Source organism: Talpa occidentalis, unplaced genomic scaffold (assembly GCF_014898055.3).
Source record: "Talpa occidentalis isolate TD23 unplaced genomic scaffold, MPIMG_talOcc4v2.1 talOcc4.16, whole genome shotgun sequence".
Lineage (NCBI taxonomy): Eukaryota > Metazoa > Chordata > Mammalia > Eulipotyphla > Talpidae > Talpa > Talpa occidentalis.
In genome coordinates, this window is record NW_023601653.1 from 30,445,931 (window position 1) to 30,471,190 (window position 25,260).

Genomic DNA, 25,260 nt, shown 5'->3' on the forward strand with positions numbered 1-25,260 from the left:
AGACTAAATTATAGCTCATCTCATCGATGGATACTCTGTTCCCTTTGGATCACATTTTAGATTGTTATGAAAGCTCAGTGAGCTCCTATAATTTATCTTACAGTATTACCCTTTTATTCTTTGGTCATGAAAAGCTATTTTCCATACTTTTATTTATAAAAAGCCATCTTTTAGATGTAGTACTTTGTGAGAGAATATAAAATGTTGCTTTGCCAAAACTTAAGATCCATTTCAAATTAAATGTTTAATGTTTAAAAACTTTTTGAACTAAAAGTTTTACCTGATTCATTCAGTTTTACTAGAATCTAGATTAATTTTGATTAATCTAGACTTGAGTTTAAAAAGACTTTATTTTTAGTATTATGTTTTTCTTATCCTTTAGAAATTCTCTTAAACCTACAAAGTCATTTCACCTTGACTACTCTGACAGACTTAAACATCATAATGATGGATCTATAACTGCAAATTAATAGAAAACTTCTAGGTAAAGAGGAATTTTCTTTGACAGAGAGTTTGCTAGTGTGAAGATACAGTACCACATTCCCCACGGTGACAGCTGTAGACATGGTTGGTATAATCCCAGGTGACTAACACAGAGCACCTTCATTAAAGTGGTTCAGAAACAAAAGGAGACCAAGAAGTCAGTTTTCTCCATGAATCGAAGCAATTCCTCCTTCCTTGGTAAGACATTTTTAAGATCAAATCTGCACAAATATGAGACCATACATACATAATAATTGTGTGCTTGAGTATCTTTGTTATATTTCATAAAAATTTTTTTTCGGAAAGAGAACTTGAATTTATCCACACTCCCCACTATCTAATTTTCAAATCTCATGGTTTGGTTAACAGGAAGAGGTTGTTTTCGTTACAAAAATATTGATGTTATGCTTATTTTCTTCTGAATTATTGACACCTCAGGGAATTAAATTTCTGAAATTATTTTGTAAGAAACAGTTGCTTTCTGCTTTGAAATTCCTTCTTTTGGTGCCATTGCCTTTATAGTGCTATGAAAGAACCTATTAAAATAATGAAAGAGAATATAGTACTTGACAAATTAAGAAAATAAGAATAAAGTATTCTTCTATATCTCTCTTGAGCCTGTGTTACAATGTCTGTGTTCTACGGTTATTTCTGTGCTCCTATAGTGAAAACTGAAATACTTTGAAAGCATTTATTGAAGAGTGAGAATAAATAATTGAGCTTTGCTTTAAGCATCTTTCCAAGATGAGGAGTCTGTCTTATCCTTGCCAGCCCTTATAACTTGTTTTTTTTTTTTTTTAACAAAGCAGTAAGATGAACATTAAGAGCACTACTCACTACTGAATACTTTTTTTTCCCCCAAATAAATATCCTTTCTACACACACACACACACACACACACACACACACACACAGTTTGCCATCACTGCTATAATTTTCCTGATTTGAAACATGGAGAGGCAGGCTTTCTGTAGTTTTAACTAGATATTAAAAGAGAAAATACTGAGAACTCTCAGAATTGATAAAAGAGAGCCACCTTCTGATTAAGGAGACCTCACAATTCCCAAGCAGGAAATCAAAAATGTAATAGTCCTATAATTCCAAAATACCAACAATGTCAATATTACTTTAAAAAATAAATTTAATTAAAGAGAAAAAAAACCAAAATGTAATAATAGTCTTCCTGCTGATATTTGACAAGAAGGAAGGCTAAAATATAAACATCTCATTTAACATTTATTTTGTAGGAACAGACTCTAAGTTTTAATCAACTTTTAATTAGTATGTATTCATACATATATTGAAAACTCAATCAGAGCAGAAACTAGGACTATTATGTTCTTGGCTCTCTTGTGCCCAATGTAGTACCTAGCACATAGTAGGTACTTAATAGTTTTTATTGAATAAATGATTATATAGTATATATCTATAATAATAAACTTTTCATTCAAAGGAGAGTGCTATCATCTGTACAGTCTGAAATTATCTTAAGCCGTCCTTTTGCTTGTGAATTTGTATTCCTGTTTATGTTGAAAACATTTAATACTGAGAATTGAGAGAGTTATTTTCTGAGAAAATGTAGGGTAGGATATTAAAATTGTTTTTCATATTTTTCAGGCCATATAACCATTAATGAGATTTTGCTAATTACAGCTAAGAAACTGCTTTGCCCTGTGGAGGGTGGAAATTATCAGAGAGCTTTATTGTTGTATTTATTATAAACAACAGTCATTATTGACCATCTCATATGTCCTTTGCTTGTTAAGCCTGAGCTGCTTCAGTGTACCAGCTGCATTCTTATTGAATTGTGTGTTCTGTAGGAGAACTTATTGCTGAATTTATATAGTATTATCTTCAGATATTCAGTTCATTTTATAAGATAATGTTTCCATGTTTGGGTAGAATCTTAAATTTTTGTTTGTTGATTTTTGTTTTTTTTTTTAAAAACTGATCTTTTCCAGCTGTTCTTGCTGCTTTAAGAATTTTTAAATCTCTTAAAGCCTAGGTTTATTATCTTGGGATTCAAGATAAATGGCTCTTGCAATACTCTTAACAATACCTAATTTAAACCAATGTATTTTACCATAAGGTACACACAGAACTTTACAGAATTTAAATAGATATTCCAGCTATCAAATTAGGTTATTTCAAAATATCAGCTCTGTTTGTCATTCATCTGTCTTTTAAATAGAGATAGTCTGGAATTTGTCCAGAGAGCTCATTAGAGTTCTATTATTACAGTGAAATGCCTTTCCCTGTCCTAATCTTTTGGCTCTATAGAAAGAGAAATTAAGGTCAGGCATTATCTTTCAACATACACAGGAACATCTAGAGAGTCTTTTTATTATGGCCTTTTGTGGTTTTGGCTCTATTCAGATGTCTAATAAGGGATGAGTCACTAGACCAAAGACAAATATATATAGTTAGTCTCTATTGCAAGGGGAAAAAAATTTATAATTAGTTCTTTTTAACATGAGGGAATTTCAAAAGAACTACATCGTTTATGTCAGTGTTTTCCGATTTTGACCTTAACCCACAGTTAGAAATATATATTACTAACCAAAACATTACATATATATGTGTGTATGTATGTAGTTAGACGTTAAAAACCTAAAACAAATGATTCATGAAACAACTTGCCTTTTGTTATCAAAGTATGATACATTCTGATATTTCTTAGCATGGCCTATACTATTTTGTTTCTTGAAATATTTGTGACCCGCTGAATTGATTTTTCACCTTACCATTGAGTGGTGACTTATATTTTGAAAAACATTTTCAAATAAGTGTGTTTGTCTGTAGATCAAAATCTATGTCTAATATTAATGTCTTACATAACTTTCAAAACAATTTTAATGATCTTGACACATACTTTTTGTAATTTTTGTTTTTATATAAAGGTAATATAGTGTGAAATATGAGAAATGCTAGATTCAAATGTTAAATGGCCCAGATAGGTTTTTTCAGGAGTGCTCAGCTATGCTCTACACTTTACAGTAGTTGAGTCTAGTCAACATGGCACATAAAATATGATTATGCTTTAGTTTTTCAGGAGTGATAAGTCGGGCTTTGATCATAGTATGATCCACAGCATGAAATTAAAATTAATAAAATCCATAGTGAGCACAAATAAATCTGAAACTAAATTAAAATCACAAGATTTAGTAAATATTTTTAAAGTAGGCCTTTGGTCCTTTAGAATAATAATCCCAGATTTGGGTTTTAAAATAGGTGTTTATTATTTATTTTTAAATTTGGTGCAAGTTACCTTTAAAATTTATTTTTAAAAGTGATAATTTTTCTTTGTTATTGAAAGAGTGAAGTTAATGTTCATCAGTTTGTTGTCTTGACATCATTGTAATATAATGACTTTCTTTAAATTAGATTATAGACTAAAAAAATGGACTTTATTACTACTACCTTACATTTACAAGACAATTTATATTGATCAAAACATATTTTGTTAAGTTGTTCTCTGATATTTACCCTTCCTTATTATATATGTGGGCAAGGCAGGGTGTAGCTAATAAATGAACCAGATCCAGTACTCAGAAATACTCTCCTAGTGTTTTTTCCTTCCACTTTTAATTAAAGTGATGCTTAGTTTACCATGTATTTTCATCAACTGTTTTGGGTTTACCAAGTATTTAGAATTTTTTAACATAAAAGAATGTTAATGGAAGTTTTGTGAAGCTGTGTAAATATGGGTACCACTGTTTGGCTGGACATTTACCCATGAGGGGATGGGTAATTTGGGTGACTGATTTGAAAACTATATTCCTTGCCTTTTCTGTATTGTACACTAATTGTATTAAAGTTCCTTTCCGTTGAGAAAAAACAAATAAATATGGATACCATATTTATTTCACCATCAACCATATGAGGCAGAAAAGTGGGAATTTTTAAATTTCCAGATGATTTAAACCTAAACCTTACGATAGGAGAGATATAAACAACTGATTTGGAGTTAGGCTTAGTCAAATGAGTGCAAAGAAAGGACAACATAGTAACAGAAGGCTGAAGCAATGGAAAAATAAATTCTGTTCATTGTTTAATAATATTTTGTTTTTCTTTGTCTCTCTTCTCTGAATTATTGAATTAAGACCCTGGACAATAATAATTACTTAGGTTTGTTGTATGTTTATCATGTGCCTGGGGAAAAAAAGTATGTGGGTATGTATTGTGAAGTGTTTAATGTATGTTGGAGTGCATAAATGCATATGTAGTTGATAGATTATTAATAAAACCAATACTTTACAAGTACTATCCCAAGTTTGGAAAATATGCTTGTTAGTATTTTAGAAGTCTTGGGTCTTTCCCTACTCCTATTCTCTTCCCCATTTTTCCCCTTTGTATGCTCCAGATGTGAACTATCCTCATTAGAACCTTTGTAGAATTTACATGTTATACAATTTGATCCTTTTTACAATCCCTAATATAGATAATATTATTAGCATTTTAGAGATGAGGAAACAGAGACCAAGAGAAAATAAGTTAATTGCTCAAATGCAATTAATTTGGTGACTTAATTTCAAATTCTGCTTAACCTTTACACTATAATGCCTTTTGTGATATTATGTTCTTTGTTCTTTATGCTTTAAGAGGCAGAAAATCATTAAATGAATTGTAATTCTCTGTTATCTATACTTAATGGTGATTTATATTTATGACATGGGGAAAAGGGAAAATAAAAACACCAAAAAGTAAAACTCAGCTGTAGTCATTGGTATCAACCGTGCAATTACTTATTTTTCACCATTAATTGTTTTTGAGATAACTTGACCCAAGGAAAGAATCTACTCTATACCAAAAACTTTAGTTAATTATCCTTTTAGTAAAGAGAAACAGTCTTACATTATATGGGATGCTGTTGCATGTGGGTAGTGAGCCAACTTTGAGGTGCGTGCATAAGGAGGGAAACGTTGTATAGTAAGATAGTTACAACCATGAACCACTAAGTTAGTTGAATTAATTTTTCTATCTCTCAGTAGCTAACTGGGTGCATTTCCAATTTGAAACAAGGAAATGTGATTCGAAAAAAAAACCACTGTAGGTTACACAAAGTGGTTGACGAGATCTTTTTACCTTCAGTTGAGGTGGAGAAAGGTAAATGGATTTTAACATAACTAGGAGAGAATTCTTTGGAATTTTAAAAATTACTGTGAAGAGATGACAGTGTATTGATTTGGCTATAGATGCTTTTGTTAGATTTTTGATATGAGATCATATCATTTAGTTTTAGCCTACCAAAGAAAGGTATTTCAGTTTATTACTATGATAATAAGATTGCATTGTTTATAAACAGGAGAGTTTTAAATGGAAAATACTCAGTGGTAAATTACATATTTCGAAATGTTTAAATGTAACAAAATAGGTACTGTAGCAGTTCAAGGAGACACATATTGGAGCATACAACATTATTATAGTGTCTTTTTAACTTCACTGTTTATTGGTTTGCATTAACACTGTCTTAATGACTCATATTTGCCTGCTAGACATAAATCTTAAATGTTTATTTTCTGCTTTAGCTTTAGCTGTTGGAATCCATAAAAGTTGTTCTTGAAAGAATATCTTCCCTTATGAATTAATCATGATTGAGGCAAGCAGTGGGTTAGATAAAAATCTAAGAGCTTCAGGAAAGAAAAATAGCATTATGGATGTCCATTTTTGAAGTATGAAAAAACTGGAGAAGAAAATGTTAGAAGTAGGAGGAGTGGTTATTACTACACGAGCATAATGGATTATGATAAAAGGGTTATTTTTTTTAGAAAGAAGAGAAACGAATTTTATTGCTTCTTGAATCTCTAATTTATTGATCTTGCTTTGTTTTCTTAAAGCAGCAGTTTAGTGCAGGGCATTATTGGTGCTTGAATAAAAGGTAAAACGTTAGTGGAATACCTTTCTTGTTTATCAGTTCATTAAAAAAATGCCCAAGAGCATGGCTTAGTGCCTTTTCTGTGAGTCTCTTTGAGACTATCTGTTTATTGCTGATTTGACAGTCTCTGGTCCTTGTCCTTTGCTGTTAGATGTGTGTGTCCTTTGTTTGTGCTGGTGGGTTTTGCTACATTTGGATGTGAGAGAAAAGCCTGTCATTGCCAGTCTGGTCTAATTAGCCTTCTGGGTGAGCATATAGGTTAAATAGCCCTTCTAAACCATGAAAGAAGAGAGCTCACAGCAACGTAGATTTTCTTCTTGTACTGTGGTTTCGCCTGTTTTATTTCCTCCACGAACTGATGGCCGAAAGCTTGTCCGGAATGCTTCATTTGGAGGATACAATGAACTTTCTCCTTCATTGCCAGGTTTGTTTGTTTAATCTTGCATTCTTTTCTTAATTTCTTGGAGACTTTTCATTTAAAAAAACTAATCATTTTAACATCTTAACTGCTTTTGTTTAAATAAGACAATTCTTTCACAATTTTAAAGGCTACATGATTGTATCTTACCTCTTAAGGTTATATTTTGCTTTTAAAATAAAAAAAATACTTGATATTCATGGCAAAGAAGTATTGACTGAAAGGGTGCTTGCTTTAACCATTTTGTTTCTTTTTCTGACACTTACATTTTGCTAAATTTTAATTACATTTCCAATTTTTATACTAACATTATTCTTAGCTTTTTGTGAATATTCATTCTAATAGGTGGTATATATGCATTCATTTGAAGTAGTGAAACACTTGTTCACCTGTGCAGATAAATAACTATAAATTCACTGATTTCATTTTCTTTTCTAATGGTGTCTCTGAAAGGGACTGGAAACCATACTCCTGAACTGTTTCCTAAGTAGCAAAAGCTTTAAACAGATTTAGAATTCATAATCTGTATTTAGTCTTCTTAGTGTAATACGGTTGTTACTATCATGCTTCTTTCTTATGTTCTCAGATGTTGTAAATGGCTTTGAAAATACAACATGTTGAAAGTTTTTAATTTTGTTACTCCCTTTGCTTGTTCACTGAGACTTAGTTCCATTGCTATATTTGTCTCTTTTTTTTAAGTCAGCAAAATTGCTGATCTTGATGCCATGATTGTACTTATTATTAAAGAATAATCATGTGACCCTTATAAACAATAGAAAGCTTCACTTTTTCAAAGTTGGGTATTTACTTAACTAATAATTGAAGGAGAATTGTCAGTTTATCTTGCCAAAGGATATAGTGAAGGTCATTCTGGTTTGATTTGCTTGAATGATAACATAAATGGTTGGCATTGTTTTTCAGTGATTGAAATAGAGAAAATGATATTCATAGATGTGCTTCCATTTTCCCCTTACTACAGCCAGCAGTTGTATTATAAACAGCCATGATAAAAAGCTCTTTAAATATGTTGCCAGCTAAGAAATAGAATGGAATCTGGTATTTCAGCAAAGTATCTTTTTATGTTTATTTTTTTTAAGTTTAAAATAAAAAATAGAATTTCTTTAGTGTACTGAAAAAATTTTAGATGCATTTGTCTTCATCTGACATCACTAGAGGAGATGTTTTACTTCAGTGATATTTAAAGATAACTTTGTCTCACTGTTTTGAGCACAACCCTTTATTCATTTTGGTTTTCCGTATGAAAATCTTTTATATGTGTGTGTGTCATTTCTACCTTAAGAAATATGTTGGTATGGTCGTCTTCTCTATGGTGAGCTACGATATAGGATATGGTATTGTTTCCCATGTATTCATAGTGATACCACAGTGCAGTTTTTTTAAATTTATATCTACTTATCTTTCCTTAATCTCAGGTATAACTTCAAATATATATATTCATTGAGTAAATAAATGAGCAACTAAATATATAGACAAAATATGTGAACTTTAGTGCATAGATTGGTTTCTTTTTAGTATATTCTGACTTCTTTTGTATAGTGTCTTATTCGTGGGCTAGTTCTCTATAGTTAATATTCTGCAGCAGCTCTATGTTTTGTGAATACCTACTAAATCTGTATTTGGTATATGTGTGTATAATCTTATTTTAACAAAACCAAAGCAGCATAAAACTTCTATTACAGCCAAATAGTGAGCCAAATTTATTGTCACAGTATATAAAAAGTATATCTTATAAGTGATGATAGCACTTGTATTCTGTTAATTAATTGGTAGTTGAATACACAATGATAGTTTATTCAGTAATAATAGTCCACTGTCCACTGATTAGCAGGAGAAATTAAGGCCTGTGTATTTCTGTAAGAGATCATCTAATGTAAAATTTATTTGTAGTTGAGGAATGAAGGCCCTGGGAAATCAAGGGACTTTACCATGGTTATATAATTAGATGATGGTAAGTTAAAAATTATAATGCACATCTCTATTCATTGGAATTATTGTGAGTTTATGATAACTTCCAAAATGAAATATTTAGAACAAAAAGAACTGACAGACTTAAAAAAAAAAAAAATTCAGAATCAGGGAGAACAAGTTGTTTGTAATTGGTATTAGTTTTGTTTTTTGACTAGTTGAACTACTGCTAGGATCGTCTTTTTTATTTACTTTAACTGTTGAAAGCATTTCTGAAAAATATGTTTTCTTTCCTTATGAACAAAATACAATAACAATTTCTTTCTTTAAAACTCAGTATTATTATAACTCAAATATTTTCCCCACAGAGAAACTTCACTGGGAATGAAGTAACATGTCCAGGGTCATATAGCTAGTAAATGGTAGTGCCAATATTTAAACTCAGTCTTATTCTTGTTCTCTTAGCTATCCACTGCATTCAAAATAAGGAATTATCTTAACCTTATTACAATTTTTGTTTGAATACTTGGCTTCTCACAATTACCTTTTGGAGAGGAGTAATACAACAGAGAAGTCTTTGCATGTTTCTGTCCCTAAAATCTAGTCCAATGCATGGCACATAGGAGGTACATTATAAATATTTTTGAGATGAATTAATAATTATATTTGTTGATTGAGGGTTTGCCACCTATCATTCTAAGTATTCATCCATTCTGAACATGTTGTTATTATAGGTTCTATAGTCAGAGAAAATATAGGGACCAGTATGAATATTTTGGAGTGTGAGAATGGAGTTTAGCTCCCTGGTTTTAAATCATGACTTGTCTGTTTACTGAGCATTTAAAAGATATATGTGGCTTCACTAAAAATAGTAGTCTTACTGCTTTATATAGTATAAACAAGAAAGTAGATCGTTCAGGGAAAGGCCATTAAGAAAGTAATGAAAAATCACAGATCTTTTCTGAATAAAAAGCATTTTTATTCTAGGCCTCAAATTATTGCTTTAGATAATTTTCAAGGTCAGCTATCAAAATATAAGTCAAAGATAACCAGGTATATAAGAAGATGAATGAGAAGTAACTGAAGTAACCAAAGCAGTAGATAACAGAAAAAGACCTGCCAGGCCTTTCAAATAATAGAATTTGTCAGGCATAGATATTTTTTTTTAAGTTTGTTTGCTGTGTAAAAAAAAAAGCCACACTTTCAAGACAAACTTGAAGAACTAGAAATTATACATAGTAGCCCACATAATTGTAAAGTAATAGAATAGAATTTTCAAGAAGTGAAGTGAAATTAAACAAAACATGATAACCAAAATTAAAAATTAAGTAGACATGTAGTATATTGGACATACAGATGAACACAGAATTAGCAAACAGAAGACAGTTCAGAAGAAATTATCCAGTATGCGGGAAGGAGAGACAAAAAGATGACAAATGTAGAAGAGACAGGAAATAGAGGGGAACAGTCTCTCATGAATTTCTTTTTAGTAAAAGAAGTAGAGTAAATCTTTGAATATAATGGTTAGAGCTTTTTATAGGACTAATCAAAGACCCCAACCCACAGAATTCTGAAGAAGCCAAAGTGGAAGAAACCCAAACCTTAAACACATCATAATGAAACTTAAGAACATCAGAGCAGAAGGAAAAAAACCTACCAGATTTCCTTCACAACAGTGATCATTTCTCTCTGACTTAAAAACTGAAACAGTCGAAGCCTAAACAAAAGAACAATATATTCAATATGTTGAAAATAAATATTGCCAATCTAAAATTCCATGCCTCAAAAAAATTCTTCAAGAATGAAGGGACAATATAGACATTTGAGACAAATAACTGAAAGGATTGCTGCCAGGAAAACCTCACTAAAGAAAATTCTAAAAAAAACTTCAGGCCAAAGGATAGTCATTTCCAGTGAAAGGTCAGAATTGTAAAAAGAAATAAATGTTAAAGAATATGTGGGAAACATTAATTTATGTTGATTTCAAAACAAAAAATAATGTCTTTGACAGAGCTTTGTTCTCCTACATATATTGAGATCTTTGAAGTGATTTATGTTGGTCATTAGTGTTGACAATTACTTGTTACAATATATATTGCTCTTAGTAATTTAGAATTTTCAGGTTGAATTATGTACTTTTTGGTTTAATTTACACTGAAGTTTCAAATTCTGATAAATTTTCATTTAAAATTTCATGTTATATTAATGAAACAATTGTGGCTTTGTTTTTTTCACTAAAAAAATTCCTTCTTCATATTACAGAAAAAAATAAATAAATTTTCTAGATTAAGAAAATGGAATGGAATTGTTTTTATCTAATGTAAGCTAAACTCAGAATAAATTATATTATCATTGATATGCTAGAAATTATTTTAAAATGTTTCAGGTGTTGGTACTACTTATGATATATTAACTTCTGCTTTATGAATAATTGCACAGATATTTTTAATAAAGGTTTTTATTTGACTCAACAAATAATTATAGGAAAGAGGCCATATTACTTATCCTCAAAAATAGATAGAACCTCATTAAAATGTGCTTTGCTTCTTTTATGACTTCCACAAATCTCAGTATAAGCCTCTCTCTATAATTATATCCTTATAACATTAATTTGTTAATAGATTTTGGCATCGTGCTACATTAGTGTGCTCCATGACTATAGGAATATCTATCACCCATTTATTTTGGTCACCCTTATAGAATTTGTATAGCAATAATTAATGATAGTTATAAAAAAAAACTATAATTGAATGTTTTCTGTGTGTAAAGTACTAAACTAAGTGTATTCTGTGCCTTTTCATTTGATTCTCACAGTAAGCACATGGTTAGATTTTTTGAAGGTCTATTCCTCAACCCAGATTTATTTGCTGTCTTTTACCACAGTTCTGTGATTGTTTTAACGTTTGGCAAGAGAAATGAAAGGTATGCTGGGTTGGTTGTATTAGGGAAAAAGGTTCACTGGAAAAAAAGCACCACAAGGCTTGAAATCAGGCCTCTCAGAGCACAGAAAGGAGGTACCTAGGTTGATATCAGTGGGTTCAGGAAAAGACTTCATTACCTCTGTAACCTTTAATTCATTCTAAAGAATTATTGCACTAAATCCCTTACAGGTCTTTAATCCCTAATAGTTTAAAACTGTATGTACAGTCTAGGCTTCTTGCTCTGATACATATCAAATATAACATATATTTGAAATCGAATGACTTACATGTTTATTTTTTAACATTAATGCCGGTGTATGTTCCCAAGTACAAATACTGAGATGACAATGTTTTTTAAAGGTTTTGAAAGAGGGAAGGAAGACATTTCCCAAAATAAAGATGACTCTTCACTCTCTATGTCAAAGAGCAAGGTAAGCATGTAGTCCCCAAATAGTGACATTTTTTTAATATTTTAGATGCAAAAATGAATTCTGAAATCTTATCAGATTTCTATGGGATTTTTTGTTGTTGCTACAGCTAAGCCATGTAATATGTAAAAAAATAAAGAATAGTTCTTCCACTGGGGCTGATTTAAGTGCTCTTGGTTGCTCGGAAATAAAGCCTGTTGGTAACAGTTCTCTCAAGAGTTGCATTATTTCTGGTATGTCTGCGATTGCAGCACTTCCTCAAGCAAGTGTTCAGAGTTCTATTCAGAGATATTCTCAGAGTTCATGGCTTTTTAAAAATAATTCCCAAGTGTTTGGAGTTCATTTGTATGATAATCAAAATTATACATTTTATCAGTTAAAGGCCAGATAGCCTTTGCTTTAATAGCCTGGAATTGAAAGCCTTACTTAGAATAAGACATCATTTCCTGAATTAGTATTTCTCAAACTAGGATATTTGTATATATTCATATACCTATTGAAAACTTTTTTATTCAAGTTTATGTATTCAAATTTGAGAAGTACCACAAAATCATTGGTAGTCCTATGAGTTTGTACTTCACTAGGTTTTCTGTAATTTGTCAAGGGATTTGGCAAATTATAGAAAATAAGACTTTTTTCTGGCCAGGCTTAACACAAAAACAATTCTTAGGTTTTTGGAATCAAACTTTCAAACACTGGAAAAAAAGATTGTTAGTGATTTTTTCTGCTATTCATAGCAATAGGGTTTGCTCTTAAAACTACATTTTTTGTTCCTGTTTTGGGGGTGGTTGAGAGGATACCACAATATGTTTTTATATATGATTTTACACAAATTTTATTCACATTTAACATTTCAAATAATTATTTCATAAAAGTCCATCTAGCATAGGTGTAAAGTGCTATGGATGGAAACTGGATGTTGTCATATTGAGGACACAGATTTTCTCTTATTCATGAAGATAAGTATTAAATTTGACTGTGATATAATGTCTGAAGTCATTTTAAAAAGGTGAGAAATAAATATAGTGAGATGACTAAGAGTATAAAACTAGGAACTAAGCCGACCGGGGTACAAATGCCAGCTCATCTACTTACTATTTTAGTTTCCAAAGTTATTTAATCTGTTGGTCTTAGTTTCCTTGTTAGAAAAAGGGGGGCTACTACTACTATCTCATAGGGTTACTTTGTGTATTAAATGAGGTAGTGAAAATAAAGTGTTTAGTGTGATTCATGGTAAGTAGTAAACTATTATTAAACTAAACTATTAGTATTTTTTGTTTAATAGTATCTAAGAAGTACTTTATAATATAAATTTCCTATTAAGTTGTGGAAAATAAAAAGCATCACATTCCTCTGACAACAGCAGTGCCATCATTGGATTTCAAGAGTTAAGAAGAAGAGACCTGTTTAAGGGATTTTCTGAAATTGTTTATATCATAATCTATGCCATCATCATGGTAGTAAACATTGTAATGTTTCAAGTCTTAGTTCTCAAGGGAGTAACTTTAACAAAAATCTAACAGGTTAATCCCCACCCTCTACACTGAGCTGAGTTTTTAGTTCCCTGCAAGTTTTGCCAGTTATTACCATCACATAATAACCCATGTGTTTGTCAGCAGCAGAAGTGTTTTAGAGAAATGAACTGCAAATGTGACTTCCATTTTCATTTTATTAATTCACCATATTTCTTGAGCCTTTCCTTTTCCCCAGATGATAACTGGCTATCATGGTGAATAAACATGATGCCTGCCCTCGTGGATCTTAAAATTGAGTGAGGGAGTTTATACCCAAGGTCTTTATCCTTGATCATATCTAGTGATTTTATGCAAATGTGCAAAATCTGGCTATTCAAAATTTGAAAGCAAACATTTGTGTTGTGCCCTGTGTATTCTTCTGTCACTAAGAGGACTACTGAGAACTATAAGTACCTTCTGCTATGTCTAACAGTAGGTAAAAGTGAAAATCACAAGACAATGAAGGAATATGTTCAATTTAATTATCCCAGGGTTTATAGAAACAGATTTTAGTTTTTGTAAAGTAAAAAGCATTTGCTTTCATGGATGAAGGTGGTCTTCCTAAAAGAGTGCTGGATTATAAGAGACTCAATTTCTGACCCCTGATGTTACTGTTAATTTGGAAAATCAGTCTCCCTGAGTCTCCCTTTCCTGGTTTGTAAAATGGAGGTGAAACTATATCTTATGCCGATTTTTTCAAGGTTATTAGGAAAATCAAATGAATATATGAAATATAAACTACAAGTTTGGAAACATTTATGAAAATAATAGGGGCAATGGATAGGCAGGAAGTAGGTGCTAGAAATATTAGTTCTAGGATAGTGTCATAATACTAGTTTTTGAAGATGTTTATATTTCTTTTCATTGGTGTAGCATTGGGCAATGTAACAGCTTGCTAGAATGCACATGGTTTGTTTTTTAATTTAGAATATTTCAACTATTAAAAAATTACATTGCTTTGTCAACCCTGCCCTAAGAAAAATTAAATGATTAGAAATTATTAGAAATACTCTAGAAAATAATTTTTTTAAATTACAAATGATTTTATTTTACTTTATAGATTATTTTTTATTTTTGTGTATTTATTTTGTATATTTGTTAGTTTAACATAGATTTATTTTTAAACCCAATAGTATAGGGAAAATTAGTATTTGAAAATGGACATTTACTAAAGTTACAGCAATACTTGGAAAGAATCTCACAAATATAACTTTGATGTCAATTTTTATGTGCCATATTGTATTGAATAAAGATTTTAATTTTTTTTCTTCATTTCTATGTGATTTTAGTCTGAATCTAAACTTTATAATGGCTCGGAGAAGGACAGTTCAGCTTCAAGCAAGCTCACAAAAAAAGAATCTCTCAAGGTTAGTTTCCTGAGTTATTTATGAGCAATAACTAGCACTATTCTTTGCATGTGCTTTTGAAAGTAGGTTGATAAAGAAATAAATGTTTCTTCCTAAAGGAAGAAAAATACATCCAAACAGGCACACACGTAATGATGTTAATATTTGTGTGGCACAGTGGAATGACTGATAAAGCTGCTTGATGACTGAGGCAGGGCTGCTTCAGGCCTCAATTACCTGTCCTGGGGCTGAGGACTTGATATCTCTGTGCAGTTGTACCTGAGTCAGACATATCACTGTATTGTGAAACATTTGATGGGAAGCTCTGGTATCCTTTAAAATTAGAGTTTGCTAACTGAAGGTCATGTACTGAATTGTCCCACAGGAGATATATTTTTTAACCTATATAATAAATATTTGAGCCAACGATTACAAGTCCAAATTTTCAACTTCTTTTAAGAAATATGCAACGTGGGGCCTGCCTACCATAATATGGTGCCAGAACCTGGAGCTCAGGAAACCCCTTTTCCAATGGACTCTGATCTCTGTCTACTCTTTTTTGCCCAGTTTTGTTTCATACCTAATCCTGTATATATTTGCAATCCCATATTCAATTCAATGTTAATAAAAACCAAGTCTAGAATTGTAGAATTGTCAAAATTTTTATCTGTGATAGTCTCTTATGTTATGTACTGTTAGGTACAATTAGCAAGATAGTATTGTATTTATTTTTTAAATATATTTATTTTTTTACATCATTGTTAGTTTTTGACATATCATCTCTTCTCTTCAGGTGTAGTCCCCGTAGTTCTCCCACCACCATAGCACACGTGTTCCATCTCCAGTCTCTTATGCTCTTCCCTCCCCTGGCATAACCACTCTCTCTCTCCCTCCTCTGCTGTATACCCCAGGTCTATGGCCACCTTGCAAGTTTTGTCTTTTTTCCTGATCTTTTGTTTGGTTTTTCTATATTTCACATATAAGTGAAACTATCTGATATTTACCTTTTTCCTTCTGACTTATTTCACTTAGCATAATCCTTTCCAGCTCCATCTGTGTTGCCATAAATGGCATGAGTAATAGATAATGATAGTCCTACTTCAAGGTTATCGTGAGGATTAAGTGAGGTAATACATGAAAAGTGCTTAGAACAGTGACTAGCATACAAAATGGACCCCAGTAAATGTTAGCTGTTATTATTTTTTCATACTAGGAATCCTGTATAGCAGCAAATAGAATGACGTAGGCATGGAAACACTCCAAAAAATCAGGAGTGGGGGGAACTTTTTATATGTGTTAAAAAAAAAAACACACACAAAAGTTATATATTTCTATATGCTTTGTGCTTAGAAAAAGCTTAAAAGGATAGTAATTTCCAGAAGGTTAACAGTGGTCAATTCTAGGGCCTCCCCAGTGGTGCAGTGGGTTGAGTACAGTGCTGTGAAGCTGTCCACAGCCTCTGCAGCATGGGTTCGATTCCCAGGCACCAGGGAGAAACCCACATGACGCAACAGACCTCTCCTGCTTCACCCGCTGCTCCCCTCAGCAGTGTCTTCAGTCTGTCTGCCTGTTCTGCTCTCCGCTCTGTCTCTGGTGAATTCTCTTACCCTCCCACACATCTGGTCTGTACCCCAGTTCTTATATAAATAGATAAATCTTTAAAAAACAATAATTAAAAAAAACTATAGTTATTTTAACATAAGATGTTAGAATTCAAAAAAGTTTTAGAATTTTATATTCTACACTATATAGGCCTAAATAATTGAAAATAAATTTCCCATTTGTATTGAATTTTTAATTTTTCTGTTATTTCTATAAAATAGGTGCAAAAGAAGAATTACCGAGAAGAAAAGAAAAGAGCCACTAAGGAATTACTCAGTACAATCACAGATCCTTCCGTTATTGTTATGGCTGATTGGTTGAAGGTCAGTTGTATTGAGTCTAGAAGTCAAATTGCAGAATGTTTATCTACTGGACTAGGAAAGCCCAGAGTGTATGTAAAGCTTACAAGACAAAAACAACTATGTTGATTTTTCACTGGCAAAGAAACTGTTAATTGTATCTCACCATTTCTGTGTTCCATGCTTAATGGGGAGGAGGAAGTTTAATGTTTATTGACAACAAAATCAAATACAAATAGCAGTTATTTTTAAAAGGCTTTTTGATTTGTATATTATGTAGTCTAATCAGTGTGCTGTAAGTAAATATTTTTTCTTACTATTCAAATTATCATTTGGTATTATTGTAGACTCACTACATGTTTCACTGATATGAGGCAAAGTTAATATAAAAGTTATTTGAAAAGCAATTTTCAGAAAAACTTGCATATTTCTTCTTACCTTTTTGTGGCCTTTGGTTATTTACCACTTACTTTTCCTTCCTTTCGATGATCTAATCACCCTATCTGTGTCCGTCTTATCTGAAGGATGTTTGGTAGGAATCTTCCAAACTAATGCTGTTTTTAAGAATGATCTTGTAAGAAATCCAGGAAGTTTTGGTACTGGTAGTCACTTAAAAATCACCCCAGCCCTTACAGCTTTTCCCTTTCCTCAAGAGTTGGTATGACCTTCAACCTAAAACTCACAAGAGATCTGTGATAGAAGATCTCTTAAATGAAAGTCTAGTGATAATTTCCTGATAGTTCAGGTAATACAAGGGTCTTTCAATGCTATGCTTAAAACACCTTCTGACTGACATTGGCTCAACATTAGAGGTTTTTAAGCTCTTGATCTCATTTGGGTTTTTCAGAGCTGTTGCTATTCTTATCGTATAACACTGGATTTCCCTAACCAATCCCCACCACATCCCCTGACTTCTTAATTGCTAGCTTCATTCTGATAATTTGCCCTCATAGTCCGTTAAATCTCCAGGATCTAGAACATTATGTCAGGGTAACTTTTGCTATTATTTCTCTTTCACATACTTTGTCATAACAATCTTTTCCTCATTCTTAAATTCTTCCTTTCTAAATTTTCCTTGTTTTAGAGTTATTGTGGTGTACTTATTTGTGGGTTATAGACCCCTACATTTATTTCATAATTCATGTAATTGCATCAAAAGATTAAATGTCTATGGTAAATAAAAATGAGTTTATCCCTAATTTTCATCTGTTATATTATCCTTTAGTATTGTGAGTTCAGTGGCTTGAATAGATACAATTTTAATGGATTACAGGAATACAAGTTGGTAGGAAAACCTAGTTATAGACTGTTGACATAAACTCAGTAAAGTCAGGATGAGGAACATTTTATGAAATAAGAATGACATTCTTATAACTTGAGTTTTAAAAATTTCCCCTAGGAAATTTATATGACATACTTTATGTAATTGCTAAGAACAAAGTGATTTAGAGAAGGTAATTGTAGAGACTGGGAGGAGGTTCTTTCCTCTTCCTACCAATCACCAAATATTTAGGGAATGCCTGGTGTGTGCTAGTAGTGTTTTCAGCATTGTTGATATAATGCTAAGAGGAGAGGAAAAAAAACTTAAAAAGCAAAATAATCATATACTCTCATAAATAATATTATACTTGTGATAAACACTTGTGATAAGAAGAGGAAAATCTCAGTAGTAGCAAAGTGTATTTTAATGTCCCTGACCTGGTAAGGAAAGAAAGGAAAATCATTTTACTAAGTACATTATTTGAAACTGTTGATCCAGTTTCCTGTAGAATTTAAGTTCCTCAGAAACAGAAGCCATGTTCTTTTCACGATTATTTGAATGTACTCATCATTGAGTAGTTTAAATACATAACCATGTACAGATAGATTATATTCATGTATAAATCTAAAATGTACAGCTTATGAAAATTTTAGATTAGAACATCCTATTTGCCATTATCTGCTTTGTATCTTATGGAACTTGAAAACAGAACTTATTTCTTTCTAAAGAGTAATTTTTATTGAAGTAAATAAATTATCTCTCTTTAGATTCGTGGTACTTTAAAGAGCTGGACCAAGTTGTGGTGTGTGTTGAAACCTGGGGTGTTACTCATCTATAAAACCCAAAAAAATGGTCAGTGGGTAGGAACAGTCCTCCTGAATGCCTGTGAAATCATTGAGCGTCCATCAAAAAAGGATGGCTTTTGTTTCAAACTTTTCCATCCTTTGGAGCAGTCTATTTGGGCTGTGAAGGTAAGTAAGCCCTGGTTATATAGTAAAAAGTAAAGAAGATAATGTATTAGTAGATCTGTGATAAATCAATCTAATAATTGCTGTCTTAAAAATTTGTTCTGTTTTCAAGTGCATTATTCCTTACTATATCTAGCCACAATGAAAACCGTACCCAAAAACTTTTATCATTAAGATTTAACTTAAAATTTCTGCAACGAAAGTTTCCTAAACTTATAATGCACCTTATCCCTTTTGTCCACAGGGATTCAGTTTGTATTGTTTAATTTATTTATTTGTATAAGCACTGGGTACAGTCAGAAGCGTGGTAGGGTGAGAGAATTTACCAGAGCCAGAGTGGGGAGCAGAAAGGGCAGACTGATGAAGGACACTGCTGAGGGGAACAGCAGGCATGGCAGGAGAGACCTGTGCGCCATGTGGGACCCTCGCTGGTGGCCGGGGATTGAACTGGCGCTGTAGAGGCGGCGGGCAGCTTCACAGCCCAGCGCTCAACTGCTGCGCCACTGACGAGGCCCTGACTATGTTTTTTATCTTCATTAAAATTACAAAATCCCCCAGAATAGCAATCGCCATTTGTTTTTTGTGGTTTTTCCTCTAGTGGCATAAATATATGATAAGTTACCTATAAGTAGAAACAATTCTACTTGTAAGAGAGACAGCTTTCTTTAAAGATGTAGTTCTAATGCCTTTTTTAGTAAAAAGCACTACTGTGGTCACTCCTGCATTATAAAGGTAGAAACTCAATCAGAAAAATAGAAATACCGTACTTGATTACCAAGGAATTCTACAAACAGGAGACAGGTAGTACATGCTAACTAAATAAATGAATTTTGTTTAGTTTTTATATCCCAGATTCTGGGATTCAGTCCTTCCCACAGGGGAAAGAATTTAACCCATAGAATCTCCAGTATTTGTATATATTATGTGATTCTCAAATAAAAAAAAAAAAAAGGCTTTCAAAATCTTTGATCTGTAGTATTTATTGTTACTACTACTCTTCCACTACCCTGAGGATTTTTAAGAATTAGAGTTAGGGGCCTCCCCAGTGGCACAGTGGTTGAGCACTGGGCTGCGAAGCTGCCCACAGCCTCTGCAGAGCAGGTTCGATCCCCGGCTGCCAGGCGAGGGTCCCAAATGGCGCGCAGACCTCTCCTGCTGCGCTCGCTGCTCCCCTCAGCAGTATCCGTTATCTGTCTGCCTGTTCTGCTCCCTGCTCTGGCTCTGGTGAATTCTCTCACCTTCCCGCACTTCTGACTGTACTCAGTGCTTGTATAAACAAATAAATAAATCTTTAAAAAAAAAAAGAATTAGAATTAATTTTTTAAGTCATAAAAATATTTTTAATGTTTATTTAATTCAAAATATTAATTTTAGGGAAATATGTACAATTGTATGAGCATTAGTTAATGATAACCATGATTTCAGTTTTCTGGTAAGCAAGTCTATTTGTTGAAAAAAGAGAACTTAATATTTAGCATTGACTTTTTCCAGAAGTATGAAATTAAAGCTTGTTTGCTTTTAGATTATAAATCATACCTAACTTAGATTGTTACAGGAAATAATAGATAATGTAATGTTGAAGTCACATGATATTACAGTATACCATTTATTTTCACTTTTATTTATTTTAAGGGTCCAAAAGGTGAAGCAGTTGGATCCATAACTCAGCCCTTGCCTAGCAGTTACTTAATCATCCGAGCTGCTTCAGAGTCAGATGGTAAATAACAAGTTTTAGTGGATTGTATTTTGGTCCTCATTTTTAAGGGTTTATTTTATGTACTATTCTGTATTTTTCTTTGGGGAAATCTACCTTTAGATTGATATTTGAATCAGAGGTATTGTAATCATAAATTACTTAGAACACTAAATGCATCATTAACTAGGTAGAGAAATTGGAAAATTGTCTTGAGAAATCCTGTCAAGATTTCATGTTCAAATTAACTTTTCTAGTGCATGTTTCTCAAAGAAATGACAGTATATGTAGTAATAAAGGTTAGCACTATTAAATTAGATAGTAATTTTTATAATTCTTTGATTTATATTGCTCATGAATCCATGTTCTTCTAGGAAGATGCTGGATGGATGCCTTGGAGTTGGCTTTGAAGTGTTCTAGTCTTCTTAAACGTACAATGATCAGGGAAGGAAAGGAACATGACCTGAGCATTTCATCAGAGAACACGCATGTCACTTTGTATGGTTTGTTACGTGCTAACAATCTCCACAGTGGTGACAACTTCCAGTAAGTAGATATTACCAGTAATCTGTTAAATGTTTTAGAGACCATGTTGTACACTAGGTTAGTCAGCAGGCCTGGAATTTTTGTAGTATATCTAGGATTGAAACTTGATTGCCTTCCCTTTGTGACCTAAGACCTTGTTGAACATTTGTTCACTTGCTATAAGGTATACAAAATTATTTTCCTGGTTCCAGCTAACTTGAATTTCTTGTTTCCTAAATATAGTCATGCTAACTAGCAACCTTGTCTTTTTGCATAGTGTTCCATTTCCTCCATTAATAATGATTGTTAGTCCTCCTTGTTCTTTTCTTCTGGCATACTCTGTGTGTTGTTCAGGCTCAGATATTGCAACATATGAGTACTTTCCTGATTCTTACCAATAAAATTTGTACTGTTGTTGCTATTTTATAGAACTTCTTTTTGTGTGTGTGATGGCACTTGATTTATTCAACATTGTATTTGTAGAATTCTTCTATTATATTTTATAAGTATTTCAAGTTGAGGCTATACCCTACTTGTGGTGTTAACCCTTTAAGCATTAATTGCAAGGTTATGCTAAAATACTTCTGCACAGAAACTTCTTTAGGTTCAGAGATTTGTTGAGGTTCGGCTCTTTTGTTCAGATTTCTAGGAAGAGAGTATAGAGAAAAATAGACTTCCCCTTTTCCTTTCTTGCACTAACCTTAACTTCTCTGTCTCCACTTACTGCCATCAAGAATGAGGTTCTCCTCAAAGTTAGACTGCTACCATCTCCTCCTTCATGTAGCCTCACCTGAATTTATTTTAACTTCCTTTGCTTGACTCTTTCTTTACTCTCTTTTAAAACTCCATTCCTTGACCTTTTATGTTCTTTCTTTGTAGAACTATAATTTGGACTTTATCTTAAACCTGAGTGGGATAGGATTGGGGGAAGAAACTGATATACGAATCGGTATTTGTTGGTGCCTTTTCTCAAGATTTTCCCCCAAAGCACTTAAGCTATACACAGTCCTTTGTTTTTACTGAATACTTAGTAATCTTGAAAAGCTCTTATTTGGGGATTTTAAAAGTTCATCTGTTACACTTACTTAGTCATTAAAAATTTTTGAGCTTCTATTGCATAAGACACCATATCCTTCTCTGTCTGGTTCACTGCATTGTGAATAAAGAGATGAATTGGATGTAATCCTAAATTTGAGTTTAGTACAGGGTTTAGTAGCTGTGTGTTCCTGGAGACATGTTGCATTTTGCTTTTTGTTTTACTAGAACTCTGTAAAATGTCAGGAACCATAAAAAGTAAGAAGATAAGAATGATATAAACAACCAAAGGAATGTTTTAGAGTAATACAAGATCAAGAAAATTTAGAGAGCGGAAACTTAATATCCAGCGAAGGAATCAAAGAGAGAAGATCAATATAACAGATTTTTCAGAAGTAGAATCAGCGTATCAGCATGTTCATTTGGCTCTGTGACAGGAAATGAGCTAGGAATGATGATACAGAGATGAGGGGGCTGGGGCCTTCCTTTGAAACTTTTAGAATGCTTAGCTGTAAAGGACAGAGAGTGGGTGAGGTTAATGATTCAAGTTTTAAGCCTGAGTGACTAAGAAGATAGTAAAATAAATAAAATCATATTGGGGAAAACTAGATGATTTATCAAATACTGGGTATGTTGAGGACGCAGTGATCCCAGGTCATATAAATTATGTGAGCCAAACATTTAAAAACAAGGATCTGAAAGGTAAGGTTACATGGATCTGAAAGTTATTGTTGTATGCACTTGTTAGGAAATCATGAAATAGAAACAATGGTGAAGCCTTGAAATGGGATAGCTTGCCAAAGGAGAGCAGATAGGTAAAAATAAAAAGAGGGTCAAGGAAGATGAAAATATTTTCAGGACGGAAAAAGATGAAGGCAATCAGAGAGCTCAAAATGTAGAACCACAATTACATGTAACCCAATTGCTGAGACCATTTCAGGGAAGGGTAATAAAAGTCTAGTTTTGCAGAGAAGTTACAGAAGGTGAAGACTAGACAACATTGGGTTTGTCAACTAAGCCATCAATAGTGACTTCTATGGGAATAGATTCAGAGGATGAAAATCAGAGCATAAGGAGAGAATAGTTGGTAAGATAGAAGAAACAGCAATTTAGGCTACCTAAAGTCTTTGTTTAGACTTGAAGAGATGGTGAGGTTAATTAAAATGATGATGCTTGAAAAATAAGGAAAAAAATTCTAGGCAAGAGATCATCTAAAATTTTGCTTTTGGAAAATTTTAATCCTTGGTAGTAGAGAGGCAAAGAACTTTGAGTTTTTCCCTGGTTTTTTGTTTAACTTCTCTGTACCTCCATCTACTAATCTGTAATGTGAGAATATTACTAATTTCATAGGATTATTTCAAGGATTTATTGAGTTACTATATAAAACAATTAGAATAGTACCCAATACATAGTCTTTAATAAATGTTACATGTTGTTCTTACATATTCTTAATATTTTCTTTCTTATAATAATTCTTTCCCTTAAGGTTAAATGACAGTGAAATTGAACGACAGCATTTTAAGGACCAAGATATGTATTCTGATAAATCTGATAAGGAAAATGATCAAGAGCATGATGAGTCTGACAATGAGGTGATGGGGAAAAGTGAAGAAAGTGACACAGATACATCAGAGAGGCAAGATGACTCCTATATTGAACCTGAGCCAGTTGAGCCTTTAAAGGAGACTACCTACACTGAACAGAGCCATGAAGAACTTGGGGAGGTAAAAGTCTCATATTCAGAGATTTATGTTATCTTTAATGTTTTTTAATTTTATTTTCTTTTTTATTTTAATTAAGTAATTTTTTATTGAGATGAAATTAGTTTACAGCAATATGGTTCAGAGTTACAAGTTCATATCCTTTCAGATGTATGACATAAATTAGCATTTATAAACATCTAAACATGTACTTTCACATAAAATAAGCAAATAAATTTAAAGTTCATATTTCTTCAGGTTTGCCTTTGAATAGAATACTTACCTGCTTTATGTCATTGCTAGAAACAAAATAAATTGCAAGGAAATGTGAGTATAGTTATTACTAACTAGCACATAGAAGTAAAGATAGTATAATAGAGGGTAATGTTTTTGGTATTGGTTCTTTGTATATATCATTCAATTTTGGTTTCTTTTACACTTACCCTTTTTACCTAAATTTTATAACTATAGACTTTATTACCTAATGGGTTATTTCTACATTTTAATAATGCTTTTATAATAGTCCTGTGTAGATTTTCAACATTACCCTGTCCTTTCTAAATTATCTACATATCTGAAATAAATATAATATTTCAGTGTTCTTGTTAATTATTAAAGGCAGGTGAGGCTTCTCAAACAGAAACTGTTTCTGAAGAAAACAAAAGCCTTATCTGGACACTGCTGAAACAAGTTCGCCCTGGCATGGACCTGTCCAGAGTAGTTCTGCCAACATTTATTTTGGAACCTCGTTCTTTCCTGGATAAACTCTCAGATTACTACTATCATGCAGATTTCCTATCTGAGTAAGTAGATTCTTATTTTTTAAACTAGGAGATGCTTTGTGGTATTTTCCTCCAAGTTCTATAGCACTCATTAGTTTTTATGGATCTGTTCCGATCAATGTCAGCAAGAATAGACTCAGTCCAGGAAACCTGGCCCTTCCAGGACATATGAGGCTGAAGAACTCTAAACGAAATTGATAACATGGCCACTTGCCACTGCCTCATCATTGTAAATACCAGGCATGGTATTTACATTGTAAATACCATGGTATTTACATTGTAAATACCAGGCATGAACCCCCAAATCTATTTTTATTTTTTTCTATTGCAGTTTCTCATAGAAACTCTGGCAGCATCTGGGGTTGAAAAATCTTGGTTTGAAATGTTTCTAAAATTGAGCACAGATCTGGGCAGTATCTTAAAGAATAGAAAAAATTGGGGGATTGGGGGGAGGAGAGATATAACCAGATTATGAAAAATGATT

The 25,260-nt window shown here is 32.5% G+C and overlaps 1 protein-coding gene across 6 annotated transcripts in view; it reads left to right on the forward strand.

Annotated features, from left to right (window-relative positions):
* The window catches only part of OSBPL8 (oxysterol binding protein like 8), a 118,564-nt gene that overhangs the window by 64,300 nt on the left and 29,004 nt on the right, over positions 1-25,260 (forward strand). For 5 of the 6 annotated variants that reach the window (XM_037513946.2, XM_037513947.2, XM_037513949.2 and 2 more), the window contains 8 exons: positions 11,984-12,054; positions 14,855-14,932; positions 16,735-16,836; positions 18,841-19,044; positions 20,674-20,758; positions 21,109-21,280; positions 23,781-24,018; positions 24,613-24,797. In XM_037513946.2, coding sequence (XP_037369843.1) covers positions 11,984-12,054; positions 14,855-14,932; positions 16,735-16,836; positions 18,841-19,044; positions 20,674-20,758; positions 21,109-21,280; positions 23,781-24,018; positions 24,613-24,797 — 1,135 coding nt within the window. Of the gene's footprint in view, positions 1-6,026; positions 6,783-11,983; positions 12,055-14,854; positions 14,933-16,734; positions 16,837-18,840; positions 19,045-20,673; positions 20,759-21,108; positions 21,281-23,780; positions 24,019-24,612; positions 24,798-25,260 lie in introns of those variants that run through there. The other variant, XM_037513951.2, reaches the window with a different exon arrangement.